This window comes from Spermophilus citellus (assembly GCF_964194105.1).
Source record: "Spermophilus citellus genome assembly, chromosome: 3".
Lineage (NCBI taxonomy): Eukaryota > Metazoa > Chordata > Mammalia > Rodentia > Sciuridae > Spermophilus > Spermophilus citellus.
Window position 1 is genome coordinate 7837369 of NC_138184.1, and position 25054 is coordinate 7862422.

At 38.8% G+C, this 25054-nt stretch overlaps 2 protein-coding genes and 1 pseudogene across 3 annotated transcripts in view; all 3 read right to left on the minus strand.

Annotated features, from left to right (window-relative positions):
- LOC308645891 (uncharacterized protein) overlaps nt 1-25054 on the minus strand; it is a 400184-nt gene that overhangs the window by 62755 nt on the left and 312375 nt on the right. The window lies entirely within an intron of this gene.
- On the minus strand, nt 9186-10153 carry LOC308645026 (olfactory receptor 7D4-like; annotated as a pseudogene). Its single transcript has one exon. The product of its transcript is annotated as an olfactory receptor 7D4-like (transcript).
- Nucleotides 23587-24534, minus strand: LOC308645952 (olfactory receptor 7E178-like; the record flags this gene model as incomplete). Its single annotated transcript, XM_081288403.1, has 1 exon — nt 23587-24534. Exon 1 carries the CDS (start codon nt 24415-24417, stop codon nt 23587-23589), a length of 831 nt encoding a protein of 276 aa, XP_081144529.1. The 5' UTR covers nt 24418-24534.

A 25054-nucleotide genomic window follows, 5' to 3' on the forward strand; every position in this document is an offset into this window, starting at 1 on the left:
TCAGAGAATTTAAATAAAGGAAATTCAATGAACTTAAAGAAAGTATGGATAAATGATTGAATACTATCACAGAGAAACTTAACAAAAAGATTGAAACAGGTTTTTTAAAAAATCAAACAGAAATCCTGGATCTGAAAAATGCAGTTAGTGCCAGGTGCAGTGGTACATGCCTGTAATCCCACCAGCTTGGGAGGCTGAGACAGGAGGATCACAATTCAAAGACTGCTTTGGCAACTTAGCAAGGCCCTAAGCAACTTGGCAAGACCCTGTCTCTAAATCAAATACTAAAAATGGCTGAGGATATGCCACATGGTTAATCCTCAGTATCAAAAAGAAAGAAAGAAAGAAAGGAAAAGACAAGAAAAAAATACCTAGCAAAAATAAAAATGCAATAGAAAGCATCAATAGGAGTACAGATCAAAGAGAAGAAATAATTAGTAATCTTGAAGACAGTCCATGTGAAAATACAATTGGAGGAGAAAACGAGATGAAGAAAGACTGTAAGAATTTTTAGACAGTATTAAGTGAGCAAATATTAAGGTTATTGGATTGGAAGAGTCTTGTAAATACCAAAGGGGTAGAAACCATGTACAAAGATACAATAACAGAAATCTACCTGAAGCTAAAGAAGGATACACAGATCCAGGTCAAAGATAACCGGTCAGATAGAACTCAACAGAGTCTACCCTTTAAGACCTCTTATAATCAGGTTCTCAAAGGGGAAATCCCACCTGTGGAATCCAGAAAAGTGGAACTCACAGAAGCAGAGTGGCGTAGTTGTTAAATGGTGAGAGGCAGGAGGTAGAGAGTCTGCTCAGCTCAAAGCACAGGCAGGTACAGGATTCCAGGCAGAAAGGAGGAAGATGTTTACCAGGTGGATTTTTATAACACAGTGAACAGCAACGTATTACACTCCTGAATATTGGAAACAAGAGATTTATGTTCTCACCACACACAATTTTATAATTTTATAAAATATGTGTATTTCAAAAATCATGTTTATGTGATAAATATTTGCAATTTTGATGTTAATTAAAAATAAATAATTGAAATTTAGAATGTACTTTTAAAAGAATTTTGGAGATTATGAAGAAAAATATCACCATGCATGCAGTTTTAAAATCTCTAAAATTTAATCTTTTTAAATAATTTTTTAGTTGTGGATGGACCTTTATTTTATGTATTTAAATATGGAGCTGAGAATCAAACCCAGTGCCTCACACATGCTAGGCAAGGACTCTACCACTGAGCCACCACCCCAGCCCCTTGTGTTTTATTTTGTTATGGCACTGGGGATTGAAGCCATGTGTCTATGTATACTGATATAGTTCAGGGTTCACCAGTGAGCTTCATTCCTAGACCTTTTTATTTTTATTTTGAAACAGGGTCTCACTAAGTTGCTTACCACCTCACTAAGTTACTGAGGCTGGCCTCAAACTTGTGATCTTCCTGCCTCAGCCTCCTGAGTCACTGGGATTTTAGGTTTGTGCCACCAGGCCCAGCTAAAATCTAATCTTTGTCAAGTGCTTTAACTATAGCTGAAATACCCCAAAATGCAATTACAAGTAGACTTGTCTTTTTATCATCCAGTTGCAAACCCAGAAGGAAATGTCAGTGTCCGTGATCACAAAAGACGATGCAAAGGGGCTGGGGTTGTGGCTCTCTGGTAGAGTGCTTGCACACATGAGGCACTGGGTTCAATCCTCAGGACCACATAAAAACAAAATAAAGATATTATGCCTACCTACAACTAAAAAATAAATATTAAAAAGATGATGCTAAATAAAAACTTATTGTACTAAACTTGAAACCCTTCACCCATAAGGAACCCTATCTGAACCCTATCTACTATTTTCCCGGCCAAGTTAATCATAGTGTCTATTATCCTAGCTGATAAAGAGTAAAAACAGCAAATAAATGAAGGGATGTCAAAGTAAGAAAAGCATAGGGACCTGCCACATCTGGTCACTGTGGAAATGAGCAGGGAAACTCTCCATGACCCTAACTAGCAGAGAGGGAACTGGAAAATGTTAAATGCACCCACCCCTAGAAAGTCTCAAGGGAATTAAAGCATTTTACTTAAAGCTGAAATTCTTTTAAAAAAGACACAGATTTAATTAACAAGAAACAAAACAACTTGGTTGTTTCAAAGAACAACAATAAAGTGAGATATAATAGTTAAAAATAAAGCTCATTCAAGATGATGAGAAAGGGAAGGTCACCTTAGTCAGTGGGTTAAGGACAAGACAACATAGGCTAGTCATGATTCTCCCAGGAATTTAAATCCTCTTCCTTTTCCGAACAACTGTTTGCACTACTTAGCACATGAATAATTCTAACTCACATCTACAACAGACACTAGTATGGCAATATGTAAAAACGTGGATGTGTAACCAATGTGATTCTGCAATCTGTATGCGGAGTAAAAATGAGAGTTCATAACCCACTTGAATCAAATGTATGAAATATGATATGTCAAGAACTATGTAATGTTTTGAACAACTAATAATAAAAAAATCAAAATGAATTTGATAGCTTTAGAGCCAGTAATAAATGTGTGTGTGCGTGTGTGTGTGTGTGTGTGTGTGTGTTAGAAGAGGGATGCACATTTTCAGATAGAAAAATAAAGATTCACCTTTAAAATTATATGTAAAATGTTTACTTTAAGTAGAAAGCATTTGACTGAACATGAAGCATTAGGAAATTAGAGCTTGTAAACATGCAAAGAACTGTTGCCAAAAAGCTTTCAGATAAATGCATAAGATGAAAAAGCAAGTGAAGACATAACTTTATGAAGTCAAAGATGAATACATCATTAGTTCTTGAGATGTGTAGGTGAGGTTTGAAAGCAAGAGCATCTCCAAGGACACAGCTTTGTGTGGGTCTTTCCTCACCCATTTAACAAATCCTACAGTAGTTGTTCTGAACTTTCACTGTGGAGAAATAAGATTTACCTGGAGGGCTTATTAGACACAAAGATCTCCCTGACCCTGGAGTTTCTGATTGCATAGATCGGGGTGGAGGCCAAGAATACGCACTCTAACAAGCTCCCAGGTGATTCTGAGCCTGCTCATCTGGTGACAATGAGTTGAGATCCATTGTTCTCTGTGTCCCTAGAGCTTGAGTCTAGTTAAAGTTGTCCTGCACTGATGACTTCTGCTGGTCCCCTAATCCCAGTCCTGTTGGGTGCAGTGCACTTTCAGATGTCCCCATGGAAGCCTCTGCTGCCCCGTCTCTTCCTCAAGGGTTTTCCCAGAGGGCGCAGGGAGACCTTCCATTCAGCTTCTCTTGTTAGGTTCAAAGACGCTGTGCCCTGGGACTCTGGAAGCTGACTTAAACTTTTCAAGACCTTACAAAATCTTCAGAGCACCTCATTCAATTCACTGTTCTAACAGCTTCCTGGTCTTTACACAGTTCTGCTCCCACAGGGTAGAAAGGGAAGCTTTCTGCCACTTCCTTCTCCCTAAAGACAGCTGTCGGAGGCACATTTGGTTCTCCAATTGTTTGTCTCCTTTCTCGGGTCTGCTCAACCACTTGTAGTCAACAAGCTCCTTCTCCTGGAGACTTAAAGAGAGTTCTTTATCTGTCTCCAAAGCCATCTCCCAGGGCCCATTAGGCTGCTGCTCCGACTGTGCTCTTCCCTTCACAGAGTTTAATTTCACAGACAGGAGTTTCTCCCTGGGGCTGTGTTAGTGCCACAGGGGCTCCCTTAGGCTTGCCTCTGAGAGTCCTGCTGGACTGACATGAAGTCATCACTCGTGACTTTGCCACTGCACATTCCAGAGTCAGAAGACTGGAAATGCCCTTCCTCATGGTGGGGATGGATACACGTGGTCCCTGTAGACCTCAGGGCAAACCACTGTGTCAGAAATGAGGACTTCCTGTGAGTTAGGTGAGGAGAGAGTGAGCACAGGGAAAGGGGATTATCAGGTACAGCAACCTGTCAATACATGAAGCACTAACCAAAGGGATGGATGGAAAGCCCAGGAGAGGATTTGTAAGAGGCCGTTACTAATTGAATAATTACACAATAATAATTTAAGTGGTGCTCACCTCTGTGTTGATGTGAATGTAGACTAATGTGGTCTTTGGGTCTTTCTTTGAGAGTCATGTAAGTCAGAGAGCATGAGGGGTTCCTGAGAATGAGAACAGCAGGGACACGGGTAGGATTCAGGCTGGGATACATTCTTTATCACTGCCATCTGACAGGAGTGAGATGAAATCTTAGAGTAGTTTTAAGTTGCATTTCTCTAATCACTATAGAGGTTGAACATTTTTCCATATATTTGTTGATCAATGCATATCTTCTTCTGTTCATTTCTGTAGCCCATTTACAGATTGGGGTGTATTTTTTGGTATTAAGTTTTTTGAGTTATTTATAGATACTGGAAATTAGTGCTCTATCTGATGTGCATGTGGTAAAGATTTTCTCCCACTCTGTAGGCTCTCTGTTTGTGTTACTCATTGTTTCCTTTGCTGAAAAGAAGCTTTTAGTCGGAATCCATCCCATTTATTGATTCTTGATAGTATTTCTTGTACTTTAGTGGTCTTATGTTGGGATGGTTGTTATTAAAAATAAGAGATTATTTTGATGAGGATATTGAGGGAAGGGTACACTTGGGTAGGGATATTGGGGTGGTGATATAAATTAATACAAACATTACTGAAAACAATGAAAAATTTCTTCAAAAAATTAAAAATAAAACTACTGTATGATCCAGTGATCCCAATAGAAAGTATATGCCTGAAAAAATAAAATCAGTACTTTTAAAAGGTATTTTCACTCCATGTTTTAATCCATGAACAACTGCTAAGCTTGAATATCCATCAACAGATGAGGGGATAAAGCAAATGGGGCATGCATATGTAATGAAATACTATTCCAGCATGAGCAAAAAGAAATGTTGTCATTCAAAACATGGGTGACCCTGGAGAACAGTATATCGTGTGAAGTAAATCAGGCAAGATTCTTTTACTCTGTGGAAATTGCTCGATGGGATGCAACCTCATTTTATTATTTTTGCTTCTGCTGTCAAAATGTTTGCTTATATAAAACAATCATTACCCAAAGGCATCGTGTAGCTTTATCCTATAAATCCTTTTAGTACTTTAATAGTTTCATATGTCTTTCATTCATTTTGATTTGTGTGCATGTATAGTGTGACATACAGTCTGATGTACCTCTTCTCATGTGGAAATCCAATATTCCTAGCACAATTGACTGGAGAGATGATCTCTTCCCACTGCGTGATAATGTCAAATTGTCAAAATCAATTAACCACAAATTGAACTGTGGTTATGTTTATAGACTTGTGTTTTGCATCTTTATACATTTATGTTTGCATCTTTATACATTTCCATTCTTCTCTGTTTCTTCATTTTATGCCCCTAATATGCTTCATTTTCTTTTTGATGACTTTTGAGGCATAGAGATTCTGATTTTGATAAGTTCCAACATAACTAATTTTTGCTTTATTTCTCATTTGTGTGATGTAGGATGTAAAAATCCATTGCAGAATCTAAGATAATGAAGACCTTACTCTGCTTTCTTCTAAGAATTTTTATGATTTTAACCATTACACTAAACTATTGAACATTTTTGAGTTAATTTTTGTATATGTTGTGCCTTCCAATTAGGGGTCTTCTAGCCAACAAAGCAGGCTTTCAGAAGTGGAGAAGACTTTACACCAAAACAGGAGTCAAAGAGTTCATCACCACCAGATGTCCCTTAAGAAATGCTCAAGAGAGTTATTCAAGCTGAATGAGAGCCCACTAATGAGTAAAACAAAAACATATGGAAGTATATAAAACTCATGAGTAAAACAGTCAAATTCAGAATATTCTAATACTGTCCACAGTGGTATATAAATCACATAGATTTTTAGTATGATATTTAAAAGACTAAACTATTAACATACTAGGAACAATAATATGTTAAGCAAATGAAATATAAAAAGACAGCCTCCATTTTTGAACACATCAAATGAACCCATTATTACATATAATTATAATGCAATAATAAACCAAGACACACAGGAGCAAGCAAGAGAAAGAAAACACACTGGGGGTTAAAATGGAGCAAACTGAGCTTTATGTATTTGTCAATGTGTTACAATGAACTCCACTATTATATATAAATACAATGAAATAATAAAGAAGACACAAATTGGAAAACTGGTGTATAAAAATGTTCAGTATTGATAATCATCCAAGTAATGTAACAAAACCACAATGAGAAGTCATCTTGCACCAGTTAGAATTGCTACTCATTATAAAGACCAAAAATAGCTGGTGTTGGTGAGGACTCACTGAGCACCATTGGCAGAATAGTAAATTAGTACAGCCATTAGGGGAAACAGTATGAAGATTCATCAAAAAACTAAAAATAGAATTACCATATGATCCAACAACATCACCAATGCATTTATATACAAATGATATGGAATCAGTAAGTCAAGACACATGCCCAGCCCCACCATTACTCACAATATCCAAGACATGAAATCAACCCAAATGCTCATCATCAGATGATCAGAAAAAGAATACGTGGTCTATATACACAGTGGAATCCACAAAAAAGTAAAACAGAAGTTCCATGCTTTACTACAACATGGAACTTGGAGGACTTCATGTTTAGAAAAAGAGCCAAACATAGAAAGGCAAACACTGCATGAACTCACACATAGGTGGACTCTTAATAAGGCTGACTTGTAGGCACAGAATGAAATGGTGACTACCAGAAGCTGCAAGGAGGTGACTTAGGTGGCTTGGTAAAGAACATGAAATCTCTGGGAGAAAGGAGAAATAACTTCACAAAATATATTGCAAATCCTGATGAAAAAAAAAAGTGGAAAGAAAACATACAGAATGGGGCAAGTGCTGTCAAAACACACACCAAAATGGGGCAAGTATCCAAAATATATTCAAGTCAAAAACAAAAATATGAGCTACATAATTACAGAAGAGCAAATGATTGAAAAGTTATTTCTCCACGGAAGACACCAGTCTCCAACAAGCATAAGCAAAGGTGCTCTGTCAGTCACAGAGAAATTCACATCAGAGGCACAGCGATACTCCACTTCTCAGCCACTAGGAGGCTATGATCATAATTTTTTTCATTATTGTCAAAACAGAACCTTTATTAGTTTTCATCAGACAGTGTTTGCTTTACAGAAGAAATTGTAATAACTATGTATAAAGAGTAATCATGTTTAGGAAATCATCGTTTTTTTAAAAAATGTGAGCATTGGGCTGGAGATACAGCTCAGTTGGTAGCATGCTTGCCTCGCATGCATAAGGCCCTGGGTTCAATTTGCAGCACCACACACACACAAATGAGCATTACCTATGTTTAATTTTAATATTAGTATGACAATAGTAAAGCAGTATTATCATTGTTATCCTATTCTTATTAGTTATATAAACACAATGATACACCCTGATAGAATCACAAAAGCATGAATACAACCCACTCCAATTCAGTGCCCCCCAACTCCCCTCCCTCCACTCCACCTCTTCAATCCATTTATACTTGTTGGGTTTTTTTCTTTTTAATTAGTGACCTGTGGATGTTCCCAGGTCTAGGACTCGCCATGCCACATCCATGCTTGCACATACAAAAGTTGGGTCAGAATCATTCCACTGTTCTTCCTTTTCCCCATCCTTTCTTCATCCTCCTCAATTAGCATCATCTCCTCTACTGGTATTTCCTCTAATTTGATGAAACTTTATCTCCCTTTATTTTTAGGAAAAAAATATTTGCAACCTGATGTTATAACCTGAGGTATTGTAGTGAATGTAAAATATGCAGCCACTCTTAAAAACATTTTGGTGAGTTCTCAAAAATGTGACTGTAAATATCCCAGGAGTCTGTCATCTCACTCCTAGGAATATTCTCCAAAGGATTGAAAAAAAATTGTTAAACAAATAAATGTACATGCGGGCTGATAGCAGTATTATTTAAAACATGTAACAGATGGACATTACCCAAGTGTACACCAATGGGTGAATAAATGAGCAACTTCTGTATATACATAGAGTAGAATATAACTCAGCCACAAGAAGAAAAGGCTCAAATTAACTTTAACCAGTGAAACAGTCCAAAAGGAGGAAGGAGGCAATGAGGGAGAAAAGACAGAAACCAAAAAAGGAAAGAAGGAACAAGGAAAGAAAGAAAACATCAGGAGTCAAAATGGATGTATTCATATCTGAGACTTCCTTTTGGCTATCACCATGAACCAAATGGCCAAACCACGTTCAAGGTATATTCTGTTATGTCAAAAATCCAATCAATGTTTTTATGAAAACTAAGGACACTGAAAGGTTATAATCAATCTTAATTGCACAGTCTCTCCTGCTCAGAAATGAGGCAATTGAAATATCTCAAAGAAATGTTTGGAAGAATAAATGAAGTTACATGTCTAAAAGCAACAAGCACGGTTTTCATATGGTAACCAATTTGCCATGATGCTGGTATAATTATCATTCCATTTCGACCAAGGAAAACAAGAACACAATCAAGTTAAGGTGAACAATATTAACATTCAAGAAGATAATTTTAAAACAGTACTTTATTTTAATAGACCCTTAGTTGTGCATATTTAGGGGCCAAATGTGATGGATATTTTGATACAAGTACACATTGCAGAATCATCAAATCAGGGTAATTAACATATACATCACAGCAAATATCCATTATTTTTGTGGCTAGAACATTGAAAATTATGAAGAGGATAATTTTTGAGGAAATCATGTCAGCCTTGACACATTAAGTGCTTTAAAAATCCAGTTAGGGCTGTGAGAAGAGGTACAAACCTGTAATCCCAGCTAAACTAGTGGCTGATGCAGGAGGATTGCAAGTTTGAGGACTGCTACACCTTAGCAAGACCCTACCTCAAAATGAAAATTAAGAAGGGCTAAGTATGTAGCTCAGTGGTAGAAATTAGAAATATGTGGAATACTTATAAGCAAACTTACCAAAAAATTTACCCTCAAGGTTCATGTACACAAAAGAAATATTTTAAAGGAATTTCTAAAGGAGTTGTTGAAGATAAACAAATAAAATACTATATACACAAAGTCTTTCCCACTCTGGAAGGACTAGAGTGTGTGTTTTAGGGAGGACACTAAAAATCACATCATCTGACATGGGCACACAACTTCCCTTTAGTTCTGAGGATCTACGTTCAGAACTCAGTGATCCCGCAAAGACAAGAGGCTGCTCTACTGAGGAGTCTCCTCAGGGCCCCCTTCACATCCTTGTTCCTCAGGCTGTAGATGAAGGGGTTCAGCATGGGGGTGACCACAGTGTACATCACTGAGGCAACGGAGCTTGCCTGGGAAGAGTGGGTCACCGCAGAACTGAGGTAAACCCCAACTCCTGTTCCATAGAACAAGGAGACCACACAGAGGTGGGACCCACAGGTGGAGAAGGCTTTATACTTGCTCTCAATGGAGGACATCCTCATTAAGGAGGAGACAATCTGAGAGTAAGAGAAGAGGATCCCAGTCATAGGTAACACACCCAGCAGGGCACCTGCCACATAGGTGAAGATGTTATTGATGAGGGCATCTGAGCCACCCACCTTGAGAAGCTGAGCCAGTTCACAGAAGAAATGTGGGATTTCAGTGCCTGTGGAGAAGGTCAGTCATTTCGTCAGTAGAATCTGAATCAGGGAGACCCAGAACATGATGAGCCAAGACAGCAGCACCAGGAGGACACAGAGCCGGGGGTTCATGATGACTGTAGTTCAGGGGGTGGCAGATGGCCACAAAGCGGTCAAAGGCCATCACAGTCAGTAAAAAAATTATCCACTCCAATAAAAATAACATAAAAGTACACTTGAGAGAGGCATTCTCGGTAGAAGATGTCTTTGTTGTGTGCCTGGATGTTCACCAGCATCTTAGGGATGGTGGTAGAAGTGAAACAGATTTCCACAAATGACAGGTTGGAGAGGAAGAAGTACATGGGGGTGTGGAGGTGGGAGTCAGAGCTGACAGCCAGGATGATGAGCAGGTTCCCAAGCACTGTGACCAGGTACATGGACAGGAACAGTCCAAACAGGGTGGACTGCAGGTCTGGATCCTCTGGGAGGCCCAGGAGGAGGAAGTGGGATAGGGCTGTGTGGTTCTCTGCTTTCATGCAGCTATTGTATCTTCTGAGTAAAAGAGGAGGGGGGAAAGCAACATTCAAAGACCACTCACCTGGGACCTCATGTAGGTACCACTTTACAATATTATTCTTGGATGGACGTTCTTTACCCTACCGAGTTCTGCCCATGATTGTGATTGATGGAACAAGTGGTACCCCATTTCCAAGTTAAATGTGTATAATTGTTCTGCCTTTATTCAATTTAGCAGATAACTCTCTTATATCATCCACTCAATCATTTTAGCTCTACTCTTTGAATTAATCAATATAAGTAATTTTCTTCTGCAATAAGTCTCATCCAAAATAAGTGAGGACATTTTAGACCATTGCCTTAATTATGCCATGCTGTTCATTCTATTATCTCCATAATATGGATTGAACATTAATTTTCAGATCCACTCTTATTATATGGCTTGAGACTTCCTAGGAATATGAGTTGGTTCTTAGTACCTTATTTATATTCTTTTTAAATATAATACTATCATCATCACTTCTTTGATTGTGGAATGCAAAAATGCTTTCTTTCATGGTATAATTCCAATAAATCAAAGTTGTGACTTATATAATTATTACTGATCATTTTTAAAATCCTCCTCTAGGATAAACACTTTGGATAACCCCCCACAAGGTATAGAAGAGTTATGATTTAGAAATTGGCTTCTTGAGGACTGGGGTTGTGGCTCAGTGGCAGAATACTTGCCTCGCACATGTGAGGCATTGGGTTCGATCCTCAGCACCACATAAAAATGAGTAAACAAAATAAAGATATTGCATTCATCTATAGCTAAAAAATATTTTTTTAAAAAAATTGGCTTCTTGAATCAAACACTTTGGAAAAGAGTTTGAGTTCACCTGCTTATAGTATGTGTGATCTTGAGAAAGGGTTTTAAACTCTCTTAGCTGAAATTACTTCACCTCTCCAGGAGGGATTGAAAATGTTCACTAAGTAGTGTGGCTGAAGAAGAAAATTCAGTAAGATAAGGATTATTATTTTTCTGCTACAGTTTCTGGGGCATACAGAAAGCATTTTATAAATGTGAGATTTCACAGTTTACTTCATGATAAATGTGTCATCAATAGCCCTCTCAACCTGTGGCAGCCCTCAAGCTGAGGCTTGTGATTACTATCAACACAGTAAGTAGATCTCTTACCTCTTTTGGCCTCCACAGGGAATTTTTAGTTATGAAGATCCTGTGGCTCCTTCCTTCAGACAAAGATTCCTCCATGATGGATTCTTCCAAGAAGAGGAAAAACACAGGGAGTACACAGATGAGTGGAGAGAACATAGGCACCTGCCACTGAAATTGCATGCAAGGAGTATGTGATTATGTGTGCCTGTGTGCCCACCTGGTGAGTGGTATGCATTGTGTCAAAATTGCAGTTAACTGTCAAAACATATTTGATGACCTACATTTCAATGATTCAAGGTTGTTCTATACAAACCATCTAAAATCTTAAAGACATATGTAAGTCTTGAAAATGATAACATTTTTATGATTAAAAAAATGATCATCAGAATATTTTATTAAATATTTTATTAAAGACAAAAACATCACAAAGAACCAATTTTTTATGGGAAGTGACTATAAGCACCTTCTTTCAAATAGGAATGTGTGGGCTCAGAGAGGAAGTAAGGAGAAAAAGACAGTCTAGGCCAAGAGAGCAGAGTGTGCAGCTGTCCATCAGCTGGTGGGCTCGGTGGGAGGGATTGGAGGCCATTGAGATGGACAGCAGGAGTGGGGGACAGTGGGGAGGGGTGCCAGGTCTAATGTCCCTTTACCCTGGTAATTTCATGTTCATTTGTGGCCCTGACCTTGTGACAGCTTTTTCTCATCATTTGCCTTCCCAAGGACTGCATGACTGTCACACTGCAGGTGTTGCACAGATACAAATGTTGGATGCACAAAAAACACAAGACCAAACTCTCAACCTTGTCACAAAGGACTTTCCCAAACTTCACATTTCTGAGCATAAATTTAAAGCAAGAGTATGAAAATTAAATAGGGTGCCTTCCTATTTTTTTAAGTATTGGGGATGTGGTTCAATGGGAGGGCAGCAGGTTGCTAGCATGCTCCAAGCCCCAGGCTCAATCCCCAGCATTACCACAAAATAAAACAAAACAACTCATGATAAACAATTCATAGCAGTTCTGGGAATCAAAGTCAGTTTTCCATAATGATGTTTGTAAATATAACTGTTCACAAAAATAGGTGAGTGGAGATAAATTATAATCATAATCACCATACAGAAGGCTATTAGAGAAAATTTAACAGTAATTACTGCTGCTAATAGAACCAGAAAATGTGGATAAACCAAGAAAACAAAGACAATTTCCACTAAAAAGGGATCATTTTCAAACCAGCCAAAAGGAGATGTTACTTGAAAGCATTAGAGTGTTTGTGTTAAATTCTTGCAAATGCCAAGGAAGTCTGCTCCAACATCATTTGACACTTTCCTGAATATTTTAAGGGACTGGTCATATAAGAAAAGCAATTGGACTGAGTGTTGAATATCAGAAATGATTATATCTTTTGCAGGAGAATGGATGTATTGGAGAGCAGTGTGTTAAGCAAAATAAGCCTGACTCAGAAACCCAAGGGTCATATATTTTCTCTCATGTGTGGAAGCCAGAGAGAAAAATGGGAAAAGATCTCGTGAAAACAGAAGTGAGAACAGTCAGGTAAATGAAGCAGACAAGGAAGGAGGAAGAGGAGCGGAAAAGTCAGGAATGGAAATGATCAAATTATGTTCTGTGTGTGTGTGTGTGTGTGTGTGTGTGTGTGGAGATGTCACAACAAGTCCTCCTGTTATGTAGAATTTTTCTGCACCAAAAAAAAAATTTAAGAAGAAAAAAATGTATTTTTCATCACATTATTGACACATGCCATTGGGGATACTAAAGTGAGATGATTCCTAAAAAAAAAAAAAAAACCTGTTGACCTAATAAGAGCTTTCAGTAAGTCAAGTTTTCATTAAAAGTAAACAGGGTATAAAATAAAAAAAAATAAAATGAATTTTGGAACAGAATCAACACTACTTCAGGTGTCACCAACCTTTGGACTGTACTTATTGAATAAACAATTGCATGTAGGAAATGTAACAGGAGCTGACCACTTATAGGAACCAGTGGGGGAAAGCTGGAGACTCTCCAGGAAGTAACTGTTATTGGAGAGAGGCTCTAGACTCCAAAGGGTGAGAGAAGGAGACAGAAAAGGAGCTGGGAAAGGCAGGTCTCAGTGGGCTCTGAGTTTCATCAAAGAACAGGGATTCCCCTTCACAGACTGAAGACATGGGACCTTCCCAGTATCCATATTCTAGAGGCAAAGGCCAGTACCCATGTTCTTTCCTCTTCCTCTTCTGGCTCCCCAGCCTCATGAGAACACGCTGACTCTCTCAGATGGCCCCTACAGAAGCTTTCTCTTCTCTAGAATCTGTTCCCAGGAAGTCGGCTTGGGTTTCATGGAGGCTGGATCAGAGAAATACAGGTGAGGTCCACAGGGGCATGTTTACAGTTCCTCGCATCTCAAGGGTCAAATTCTCAGAGGAGCTCATTAAATAAATTGTTTGCTATTCTGTCCATTCTACGGGTAATCCATCTTCCTTGAGAGAGAAAGTATAGAGCATTATGGAAATTCACAGTCCATTTTGTGTCTACGTTGGGCTTTTAACACCACGTCTTCTTGGAATGGTTTTGAAATGTCAAAATTAAGATAAGCAAGTAGACAAATATTATAGGATTCTACTCCAATGAGTTCATGGAATACTCATATTCATGGAGATAGAAGTGGAATAGGAGTTACCAGAGGTGGGGAAAATGAAAGAAGGGTTACCTTTAATAGATGTAGAGTTTTAGTTGAGATGATCAAAAAGTTTGGTAAATTGATGGTTGTAAAATGGAGTGACTGTGCTTAAGGCCACAGAACTCACTCAAAAAATATTGGTGGATAGCCAGGCACGCTGGTGCACACCTACTCAGGAGGCTGAGGTAGGAGAATTGCTTGAAGCCTAGAGTTTCAAAGCAGCTTGGGCAACATAGTGAGAGACCATTTTAATAAAAATGGTTAAAATTGCTCACTGGATGGTTCAATAAGCAAACTGACATGATGGTTTGATATCCCAGTGGAGCCTGGAGCTTTGGATAGCAGTTTGTGCTGAAGACAGAGAGAGAGAAACGGAAGGCACAGAGACATAAGGCAAAGTTCATGGGTGACGAAGCTACTTATGTTAACTGGAAGGTACAGCTATGAGAGCAAAAGAAATATCAGGGAGGATGTTAGAGCATCAGGTTGATCTTGGAACACTCGATTAGAGGTGCTTACAGAGCACTTCTTAAAGGTCAAATGTACGGATTCGGTCTTCATGAGTCTCCACTAGTGGTAGTAAACATTTATTAATTGTTTACAGAGAAAGAGAATTTTCCTGGTGGAGAGTCGGGTGTTGGAAAGGCAGGAGTATCCCAGCCTAAATCCTACCCTGCTGTTCTCATTCTCAGGACCCCCTCATACTCTCTGACTTACATGACTCTCAAAGAAAGTCCCCAAAGACCACATTAGTCTACATTCACATCAACACAGAGGTGAGCACCACTTAAATTATTATTGTGTAATTATTCAGTTAGTAATGGCCTCTTAAAAATCCCCTCCTGGGCTTTCCATCCCATCCCTTTGGTTAGTGCTTCATGTATTGAGAGGTTTCTGTACCTGATAATCCCCTTTCCCTGTGCTCACTCTCTCCTCACCTAACTCACAGGAAGTCTTCATTTCTGACACAGTAGTTTGCCCTGAGTTCTACAGGGACCACGTGTATCCATCTCCCACCATGAGGGAGGGCATTTCCAGTCTTTTGGCTCTGGAATGTGCAGTGGCAAAGTCACGAGTGATGACTTCATGTCAGTCCAGCAGGACACTCAGAGGCAAGCCTAAGGGAGCCCCTGTGGCACTAACACAGCCTCCAGGGAGAAACTCCTGTCTGTGAAATTAAACTCTGTGAAGGGAAGAGCACAGTCAGAGCAGCAGCCTAATGGGCCCTGGGAGACGGTTTTGGAGACAGATAAAGAACTCTCTTTAAGTCTCCAGGAGAAGGAGCTTGTTGACTACAAGTGGTTGAGCAGACCCGAGAAAGGAGACAAACAATTGGAGAACCAAATGTGCCTCCAACAGCTGTCTTTAGGGAGAAGGAAGTGGCAGAAAGCTTCCCTTTCTACCCTGTGGGAGCAGAACTGTGTAAAGACCAGGAAGCTGTTAGAACAGTGAATTGAATGAGGTGCTCTGAGGATTTTGTAAGGTCCTGAAAAGTTTAAGTCAGCTTCCAGAGTCCCAGGGCACAGCGTCTTTGAACCTAACAAGAGAAGCTGAATGGAGGGTCTCCCTGTGCCCTCTGGGAAAACCCTTGAGGAAGAGCCAGGGCAGCAGGGGCTTCCATGGGGCCATCTGAAAGAGCACTGCACCCAACAGGACTGGGATTAGGGGACCAGCAAAGTCAACAGTGCAGGACAACTTTTACTGGACTCAAGCTCTAGAGACACAGAGAACAATGGATCTCAACTCATTGTCACCAGATGAGCAGGCTCAGAATCACCTGGGAGCTTGTTAGAGTGCGTATTCTTGGACTCCACCCCAATCTATGCAATCAGAAACTCCAGGGTCAGGAAGCTCTTTGTGTCTAATAAGCCCTCCAGGTAAATCTTATTTCTCCACAGTGAAAGTTCAGAACAACTACTGTAAGATTTGCTAAAATGGATGATGAGCCAGGCACAGTGGTGCATGCTTGTAATCCCAGTCTCTTGGGAAGGCTGAGGCAAGAGGCTTGCAAGTTCAAAGTCAGCCTCAGCAAGGCCTGAGCTACTTAGTGAAACTCTGCCTCAAAATAAAAATAGAAAGGGCTGTGGATGTGGCTCAGTTGTTAAGCATCCCTTGATTAAATCCCCATTACCAAAAAAAAGTGGGGTGATGAAGGACCCACACAGTTTTGAGAACGGCAAGGGTCCAAAATACAAATAACAACATATGCTGGCAAGGATGTGGGGGAAAAGGGAATACTTGCTCACTGTTGGTAGAACTGGAAATCAGCACAGACATTCCTCAAAAAGTTAAAAAAATAGATCTACCATATGATCCAGTTATGCAGTTCCTTGGTATTTATCTAGAGGAAATGAAGTCAGCATATTTCAGAGTTACATTCATATTCATGTTTATTGTAGTACAATTGACAATAGCCAAGTTGTGGGATCAGCCTACAAGGATCTGTCAATAGATGAATGGATAAAGAAAATGGGATACACAGACACACACACACACACCAAATACACACACACCACACACACACACACACACACACACACACACACACACAATGAGATCTTATTCATCCATAAAGAAAATTTGAATTGTCATTTACAGGAAAATTTGATGGAAATAGAGACCAGAATTCTGAGTAAAATAAGTCAGTCTCAGAAAAGTATTGTATGTTTTCTTTAATCCATGAAAGCTAGGAGGAAAATAACATAAATAAATAAATGGACTCTTTTAAATTAAAAGAGATAATGGAGAGGGTAGAGGAAGGAGGTCAAGGGGAGAGGGGAGAGGGTGGGCGAACAAAACTTATGTTTTTCTGTAGGCACAAACATGCCACCACAAAACCCACCATTTTCAATAATTGATATTCACCAATAAAAATTTTAACTCTAAAAATAAAATAGATGGCTAGCCAATGTTTGCTGACCCTTATACCAAAATGTCTAAGTAAAAAGTATTCTTTGTTTTTAAATAAGAAATAAAAATCATATATACTTACGGTGGAAACAAACTGCTGAGAAAATGTGAAGTGTTCTCCCCACAGAAAATAACTGTGTGAGGTAATGCTTATATTAAGTTTCTAGATTCCACCATTTCAAAATATAAAATACTTCTAACCATTATGCCATACATGATAGACACATATAATTTTATCTGACAATTTGAAAAATTTAAAAATTGAGAAGAATATTAACAGAAAAAAACCTTTTTTTCCATTCATAACATTATTAACACCAAATGATCCTTTAAGTCCCTAAATATCCTTCTGAGGAGATAGAGCACAGACAGACTGTTCCTGGGATTGGTTCCTTATAGAAAATTAACCTTGCTTAAAGAAAACCTGGTGACTCTAAAATTAAACCAAAGTTAAAACAGTTTCTCTTCAAAGGAAATAAATTCATTTTACTTCATGTTACATCCATAGACACAAAATTGGCTGAAAAATTGCCACTCTGCCTTCTTGGTTTTCAAAGGTACCACAAAGGGAGCGGAATTATTTGGAGGATGGGAAGACAATGCAATGATTAATGAGGAGCTCTCTGAGAATTTAAACTTTGAGATTTCGGAAACTATAAACGTGCCCAGTTGCCCCTCAAGTGTAATTCTGTGATCTCAGCCTCAGTGCAAACTTCTGTGGGCTTCCTGGGGACAGATCATGAAGAAGAGAAAGCCTCAGTGATGGTCATTGGAGAGAACCATTGTGTCTCACTGAGGCTGATGAGTCAGAAGGAGAACAGGAGAGAACCTGGGTACTGGGCTTTGCCTCTAGCACAATGATACTGGGGAAGTCTCCTGTTTGTGCTGTCTATGGGGTGAATCCCTGCACTTTGGAAGAATTTTAGCTTCTGTTGTCCCTTCCAGCTATTCTGTTTCCTTTTCTTACTCTTTGAATTATAGACCCTCTTTCCAATGAAAGTTATACCCTAGTGAGTCCCAAACTTGTCACCCTGCTTTCCTATAAAGTATAGGCTCTGTGACATATGACACATGAGCACATAGTTTCTCACTGAGGACCTATTATGCAGAAAGTATTATCCACTTTGTTCAAAATTGATTGAAATTTTCCCTATGTTTCCTATTTTTTATTGACATATTTCACTTACTGTGATCTTAGTGCATATTATTATACTTGTCATTTCACATTAGGGTCCACAATATCATCTACCAATAATGTCATTTTTTCTGATGTATTATATAATCAGTCCAATTCCTCTTTTCATATGTCAATCCCTCTAAATGTTCAGAAAAATATCAAATGCTTTAAGTTGGAGGGAATTGTGTTGGCACGTTCACGAATTTAACACAAATACACTCTAGTGTTTTAATGTCAAAACACCTGTTGACTGTGGTTTAAAAACAACCATTCTGTACTGTATTAGGAAAATGTATTTGGTTTCTTTGTTTACCAGTAGATTGGAACAGGCCTTGGGGTTTACCTCAGTTCTGCTGGGACCCATTCTCCACTGGAAAGCACAATTGTGACAGTGATGTACACTGTGGTCACCCCCATGATGGACCCCTTCATCTGTAGCCTGAAGAACAAGGATATGAAAGGAACCTGGGGAGAATCTTCAGCAGAGCAGCCTCTTGTCCTTGATGGATGGTGTGTACCCTTAAGGTTGATGTGAATGTCAATATCCTAGCTCTTTTTCTCCCCGAAATGGCATGTTCGGTTACTTATATTCTCAAAGCACCTATGACTTTTCTTCTACAACTTTTTTTCTCCTCCTAAACTGCATCTGTATTTCCTTATAACTTTTCTACCCCATATGTGATTCTTAAAATTTCAAGTTTGGTATGTTTTCTTACACAACAGCCTGTGATTTTCAGCATGATTTAAAACATATATATTGTGTGCTGAGATGGTGTTCTAAAAAAATTGCTTGAGGGGCTAGGGTTGTGGCTCAGTAATAAAGCACTTGCTTGGCATGTGTGAGGCCCTGGATTCAATTCTCAGCAAAAGAAAGAAAGAAGAAAGAAAGAAAGAAAGAAAGAAAGAAAGAAAGAAAGAAAGAAAGAAAGAAAGAAAGAAAGAAAGTTCCATTAACAAGTAAAAAATATTTTTTAAAAACTATTACTTTATGATTAATGTTCTTCACTGTGATTTGCTTGTTGTATTCCCTGGAGAAATGGAATGAAAATCCAAGTGCTTACCAGTTCAGTACTCACCATTTTACATAAAGAACTTTATTTAATCCCCAAAATATTTATTTGAGGTATTTTCTTTCATTCAGTCTCTGAAAGGAAGATCCTGAGGTTGGGGTCCACAGTAACCTGGAACCTGGGTCAATCCCACCCTGTGACTTTTGCTACCCTACTTTTTGTAAGAACATTTTTGTTGTATGTATTTTTATGTGTGTGTATCATTGCTCTTATTGATAGACATCAACCTTTTACAGAGAATAAATATGATTTTTATTTTTTAAATGTTTTGGCTCTTATTTTGTGGCCTAAGATATCATCTATTCTGAAGAGTGTCTCCTGGGCCATGGAGAAGAATGTGAATTCTGTAGCTCTTGGACAAAGGGTTCTATAAATATCTGCAAGTGCCCTGGTTCTATGCCATGTTTTAATCTACAAGTTTCTGTGCTGGTTTTTTGCCTGAATGATCTATTCATTGATGAAAGTGTGCTATTGAAGATCCTCATAAGCTAAGATATATTATTACTGTATTGGAGTACATCTCTCCATATATATATATAATATTTGCTTTTTATATTTAGGTGGTGCTGTGTTGGCTGTCTTTTTATTTATGAATCATTGATCATTTGCTGAGTTGATTCTTCCATCATAATAGAATTACCTTCTTTGTCTCTTCTTACAGTTTTTGGCTTAATGACTCTTTTATCTGACATGAGTATAATTAGTCCTGTGTACCCTCAGCTTCTACTAGTGTGGGATAGCTTTTCTTTTCCCTTCCTTTTCAATCTCTTGTGTCTTTTCGATGGATGAACCTAGAAGCACTTAACCACTGAGCCACATACCCAGCTCTTTTTATCTTAAGACAGGGTCTCCCTAAGTTGCTTAGAGCCTCACTAAGTTGATGAGGCTGGCTTTGAAACTGTAATCCTCCTGCCTCAGCCTCCCAGGTCCCTGGAATTACAGGTGTGTGCCAACATACCCAGCTCAATCTCTTGTGTCTTTACCAGTAAGATGAGATTCTTTGGTTTTGGAAGAGGGTTGTCCATCCAGCCAGTTTATATGTTTCTTTTTTATCCATTCAGCCAATCTATATTGTGTGTGTGTTGCTGTGGACTGAACCCAGGACCTTGAACATGTTAGAAAAGTGTCTACCACTGAGATACATCTCCAAACCCTATTTTTTTGAGACAGGGCCTCATTAGACTGGCCTCAAATTTGCTAGCCTCCTGCCTAGCCTCCTGAGTAGCTGGAATTACTCATATGCACCACTATACCTGGATCAATCCATACCTTTTAAAGGAGGAATATAATTTATTTGCATTCATAGAAGTAGAAGACAAAAGCAAATGATCTTTTAATAGTCAGGGTTTTCTCTTCTCATCAGGAAGCTTGATTGTACTCTGCATTTTCATTACAAAGTTTCAGAGATGGTAATATAAAATTCCTCTTTCTTTTTTAATTAAAACACAAAATTTACATATTTATGGGCTAAAATATGATGTTTTGATACACACACACACATATATATATATCGTGTAATGTCCAAATAAGGGTAAACATATCATACATTTATCACCATTTTGTAGTAAAATCGTTTCTTTGATGTTTTACTATTATTTGAAAAAAATCAACTTGTGTCTTTTTCTTCTGCAAATGTTTTGAATGAACTATGTAGATAAGGAAAAAATATCCAATCTGTGAAAAGAAGCTGAGGCAATTTTGTTTGTGCAATTCAGATTTTTTTTTGACTCTAAAGAGATTCCTATTTTATTCCTCAAACTACTGTGGTTTGGGATTTGGGGCATTTTGATTTATGGTTTTTTTAGTTTTATTGATTTTATTTTTTTTAAAATACAGGACAGCAGAATACATTACAATTCTTATTACACATATAGAGCACAATTTTTCATATCTTTGTAAATAGAGTATGTTCACACCAATTCATGCCTTTATACATGTACTTTGTGTTTTTTTTTTTTGCATTACAATTCTTATTACACATATATACCACACATTTTTTATATCTCTGTTTATATATAAAGTATGTTGACACCTAATTCGAGTCTTCATATATGTACTTTGGATAATGATGTCCATCACGTTTCACAGCCCTTGCTAAACCCCTGCCCCCTCCCTTTATGTTTTATTACAGTATAGATAACAACTAATTCTAGATTTTTTCAAAGTGATATATGTTGGTATATTATAAAGTCCTGATCTTTACACAGTCATTGTTAATTTTCTACTCCCTTCAAATATTCCACAACAAGTATCCAACCAAAGGACGAGCCAGGGTTGCAGCCATATCATGGCTCAACTGGAGAAGATCTTGTTTTGAGCCAACTTACCTGGTCACAAGGAGGATTTGGTTCCTTTCAGAATGATGGAAGGAGGCCTCTCTAGTTCCTTTCCACAGGAACACATGGGGAAGCTCAAAATATGGCAGGTGCCTTCTGTTGGTAGAAGTAAGTAGGTGACAGACCCAAAAGGGCCAGGCCCATTCCATTTTCAAGACATTGGTCTCTAAGCACCCCCAAGATGGTGGAGATATCCCTCTGCTTTTCAGTATGGCCCCCCCTACCCATCAAGCCAGTAGCCTCTCAGTCAGATTCCCCACAGAACACCTGGCAGATGGGCACACCTGCCTCTCCTCTATACTGGATCTTTCTATATACTCACCAGGTGATTCCAACAAAACCAGCCTTGACTATCAAGGTAGCCTCTGGGCATCACTTGCCTACATAGGTATGTGAGAAGCAAAGCAATTTTTAAAGAAAACATGAATGAACTTTGAAAGGGGATATAACTTTTAAATATATATATATCTCAGAAATTACAGAGGCTACCTGGATACACTGATTTAGTCATGATATTTACAATGAAAAGGATTTCAAATACTCACACAATTCCATTAAAGACAAAGCAAAGGGAGCAATTTTGAGATATGAAACATGGAGTGGAAGCCAAGTTATGAAGCTACAAAAGTAATGTGAACAAAAAGGTTGGCTTTCCAGGTCTAAATGATTGGTTTTTACAACCCGAACTATAAAAATGTTGGAATTGACAATGAGATTAGATTGCTGTGTTCTGCAGCCTCTGTAAGACACTCAATGTTCCTGTTCCTCAGTCTACAGTGAGGCGATTCAGCATAGGGACGACCACAGTGCACACCAAAGAGAACACAGCTGTTGTTCTAGGGGGGTTTGATACAACTGATGCAAGGCACTCCCCAATACTTGTTTTATAAAATAAGCAAACAACAGAGAGGTGAGACCCACAGTTGGAGAAGACTCGTCCCTACAATCTGACAGAAACCCCCAAAGGAAGTACACAGTGACTAACAGGTCCCATCCTGGAGTGACAGGAAAGTGAAATGGATGTTTGGGTGGCAAAGGAGACAGCCTAGAAGGACTGTCCAGTCAGATATCCTGTGTCTCACCTCAGCTTAATTCAAACATGGGTTAAGCTCAATCAACCTACACACCTAACACAAGTTACATAAAATGGGCTCTTTGTTTTCCCTAAAATAAAATATGGTGGCACTTATATCTTGTAGAAGACCTTACAGATGAATTCAAACAACCTACAAAGAACATGTAGCTCAGAGCCTGGACCTCGGGAGTCTCTCAATAAGGACTGGCAATATTATAGGTATTACCCTCATCTTCATCACCATCAACACCTTCGTGACCCTTTTGGAGTGCTTAGAAAATAGTCTAAAGGGGCATATTTCCTGCTATCCTGGGTGATAGTGTATGGGGAGTACACCCAGTATGGTGGGGAACCAAACGTGGAGATATGTCTGCCACCACATACATACATACCCATTGTCCTCATAAATGAAATGTGGCATATTATTATTCTCACATGTGGCACCTGAAATGCATGTCTGTCTGTTGGAGTCCCCTGGACCTGAGACCTCAAACTGAAGGACTGGAGGAACAGACTATTGACAATCATGACCTTGGAGGTTCAATAGGCTGAACTTGTTCAGTCCCTAAAATCCCAGTATATAGGGATTTACCAAGAGCAGGAGCAAGAGGAAGAAATGAATGTGCACAAATTTTCTCAGCTTTTCCTCTACAGAAGAGGAAACTCATCTATATTATTCATTCTATTCATTTCTTTGAAGGATCATTTACTTTCTATTTCCATTGTTATTACTATACAGCTTAAAGTTAAAAAATTACATTTTCATTGTTGTCAAGTTGACAGTTCTGTGGTATTAATTACTTCCACATTGTTCTGCAATTATCACCGCCATCCATCTCCAGAAATTTTTCATGTTCCCAAGCTGAATATTTGTATCCCTTTTAACCACTCCCATATCTCCCTCCCCAATGCTCAGGTACCATTATGCCACCCTGAAACAAGAAGAAAAATTAAAGGCATTAAACCACACAAATTAGGTTACTAAGGAAACAAGATTGATCAGACTACATGTTTAATTTTGCTGCATTTTTAAACATACACTACAGTTAGATGCCATAGATCCTGTGATCACACCAAGCTACTGCACAGCCTCCTCAGGGAGCATTTTAAGTCCTTATTCCGTAAACTATATATGAAGGGGTTCAGCATGGGTGTGACCACTGTGTACATCACTGAGGCCACTGCACCATTTCTGGGAGAATATGATACTTCTGAGCCAAGGTACACTCCAAGGGAAGTTCCATAAAATACACAGACAACAGTCAGGTGAGACCCACAGGTGGAGAAGGCTTTGTACTTCCCACTGGAGGATGAGATCCTCATAATAGAGAAAATAATTTTATAATAAGAGAAAATGATCCCTGAGATGGGAATAAAACCAAATATGGCAAAAACAAAGCATTTGACCATGATACTAGAGGAAGTTTCAGGACAGGTAAGATTAAGGAGTTGAGAAGGGTCACAGAAGAAATTGGAAATTTCTACATCCTTGAAGTAGGAAAAGTTTAAGACACTCAAGTTTTGCAGCTGGGAGTCAAAAAGGCTAATTAAAAGAGATAGCAAAACTAGGAAGCCACAGAGGCGAGAGTTCATAATGACTGAGTAGTTCAAAGGGTGGCAGATGGCCACAAAGCGGTCATAGGCCATCACAGTCAGAAGCAGATCATCCATGCATCCAAAAATGATAAAAACAGACATCTGTGTCAGGCAACCCACATAGGAGATGGTTCTGTTGTGAGTTAGGAGGTTCACAAGCATCTTTGGGACTGTGGTGGAGATGAAACCAATGTCAGCCAAGGACAGGTTGGAGAGGAAGAAGTACATGGGGGTGTGGAGGTGGGAATCAGAGCTGACGGCCAGGATGATGAGCAGGTTCCCCAGGATGGTGACCAGGTACATGGAAAGGAACAGTCCAAAGAGGATGGGCTGCAGGTCTGGGTCCTCTAAGAGGCTCAGGAGTTGGAATTCCGAGACACGTGTTAGATTTTGTGGCTCTATATTGCTAGGACACCTTTTGAAAAATAAGAAAGGATGGAAAGGATGGGACAAATGAAATACACAAATGGGCATCTACATTCTATATACTTCAAATTCAAGTATTCATATCTAAAGTAGTTACATTTGAGGTCCACAGACCATCAGCACTACTTCTTGGTTGTGAAAAATACAATATTTGTAGACATTTTTATTATTGCTTTCTGTGTTATTTACCTATTTCAATCCACACCAACTTTCAAAATATTCAACTGACCTTGTTAGAAAATGAGAAGCACTAAAGAGAACATTCTAGGATCGCAATAAAATATAGCCAACTCCCTTAAGAAAAAAATAGTAAATAGCCTCTTTATCATAAAAAATTATTCTCAAAAAGGATATTAAGAAGCAGTGCAAACTGAGTGTGATGGTGCATGCCTGTAATCCCAGCAGCTCAGGAGGCTGAGGCAGGAGAATTGTGAGTTCAAAGCCAGCCTCAGCAATTTAGTGAGATCCTAAGCAACTCAGAGAGACTGTCCCAAAAAAATAGGATTTGGCTTAG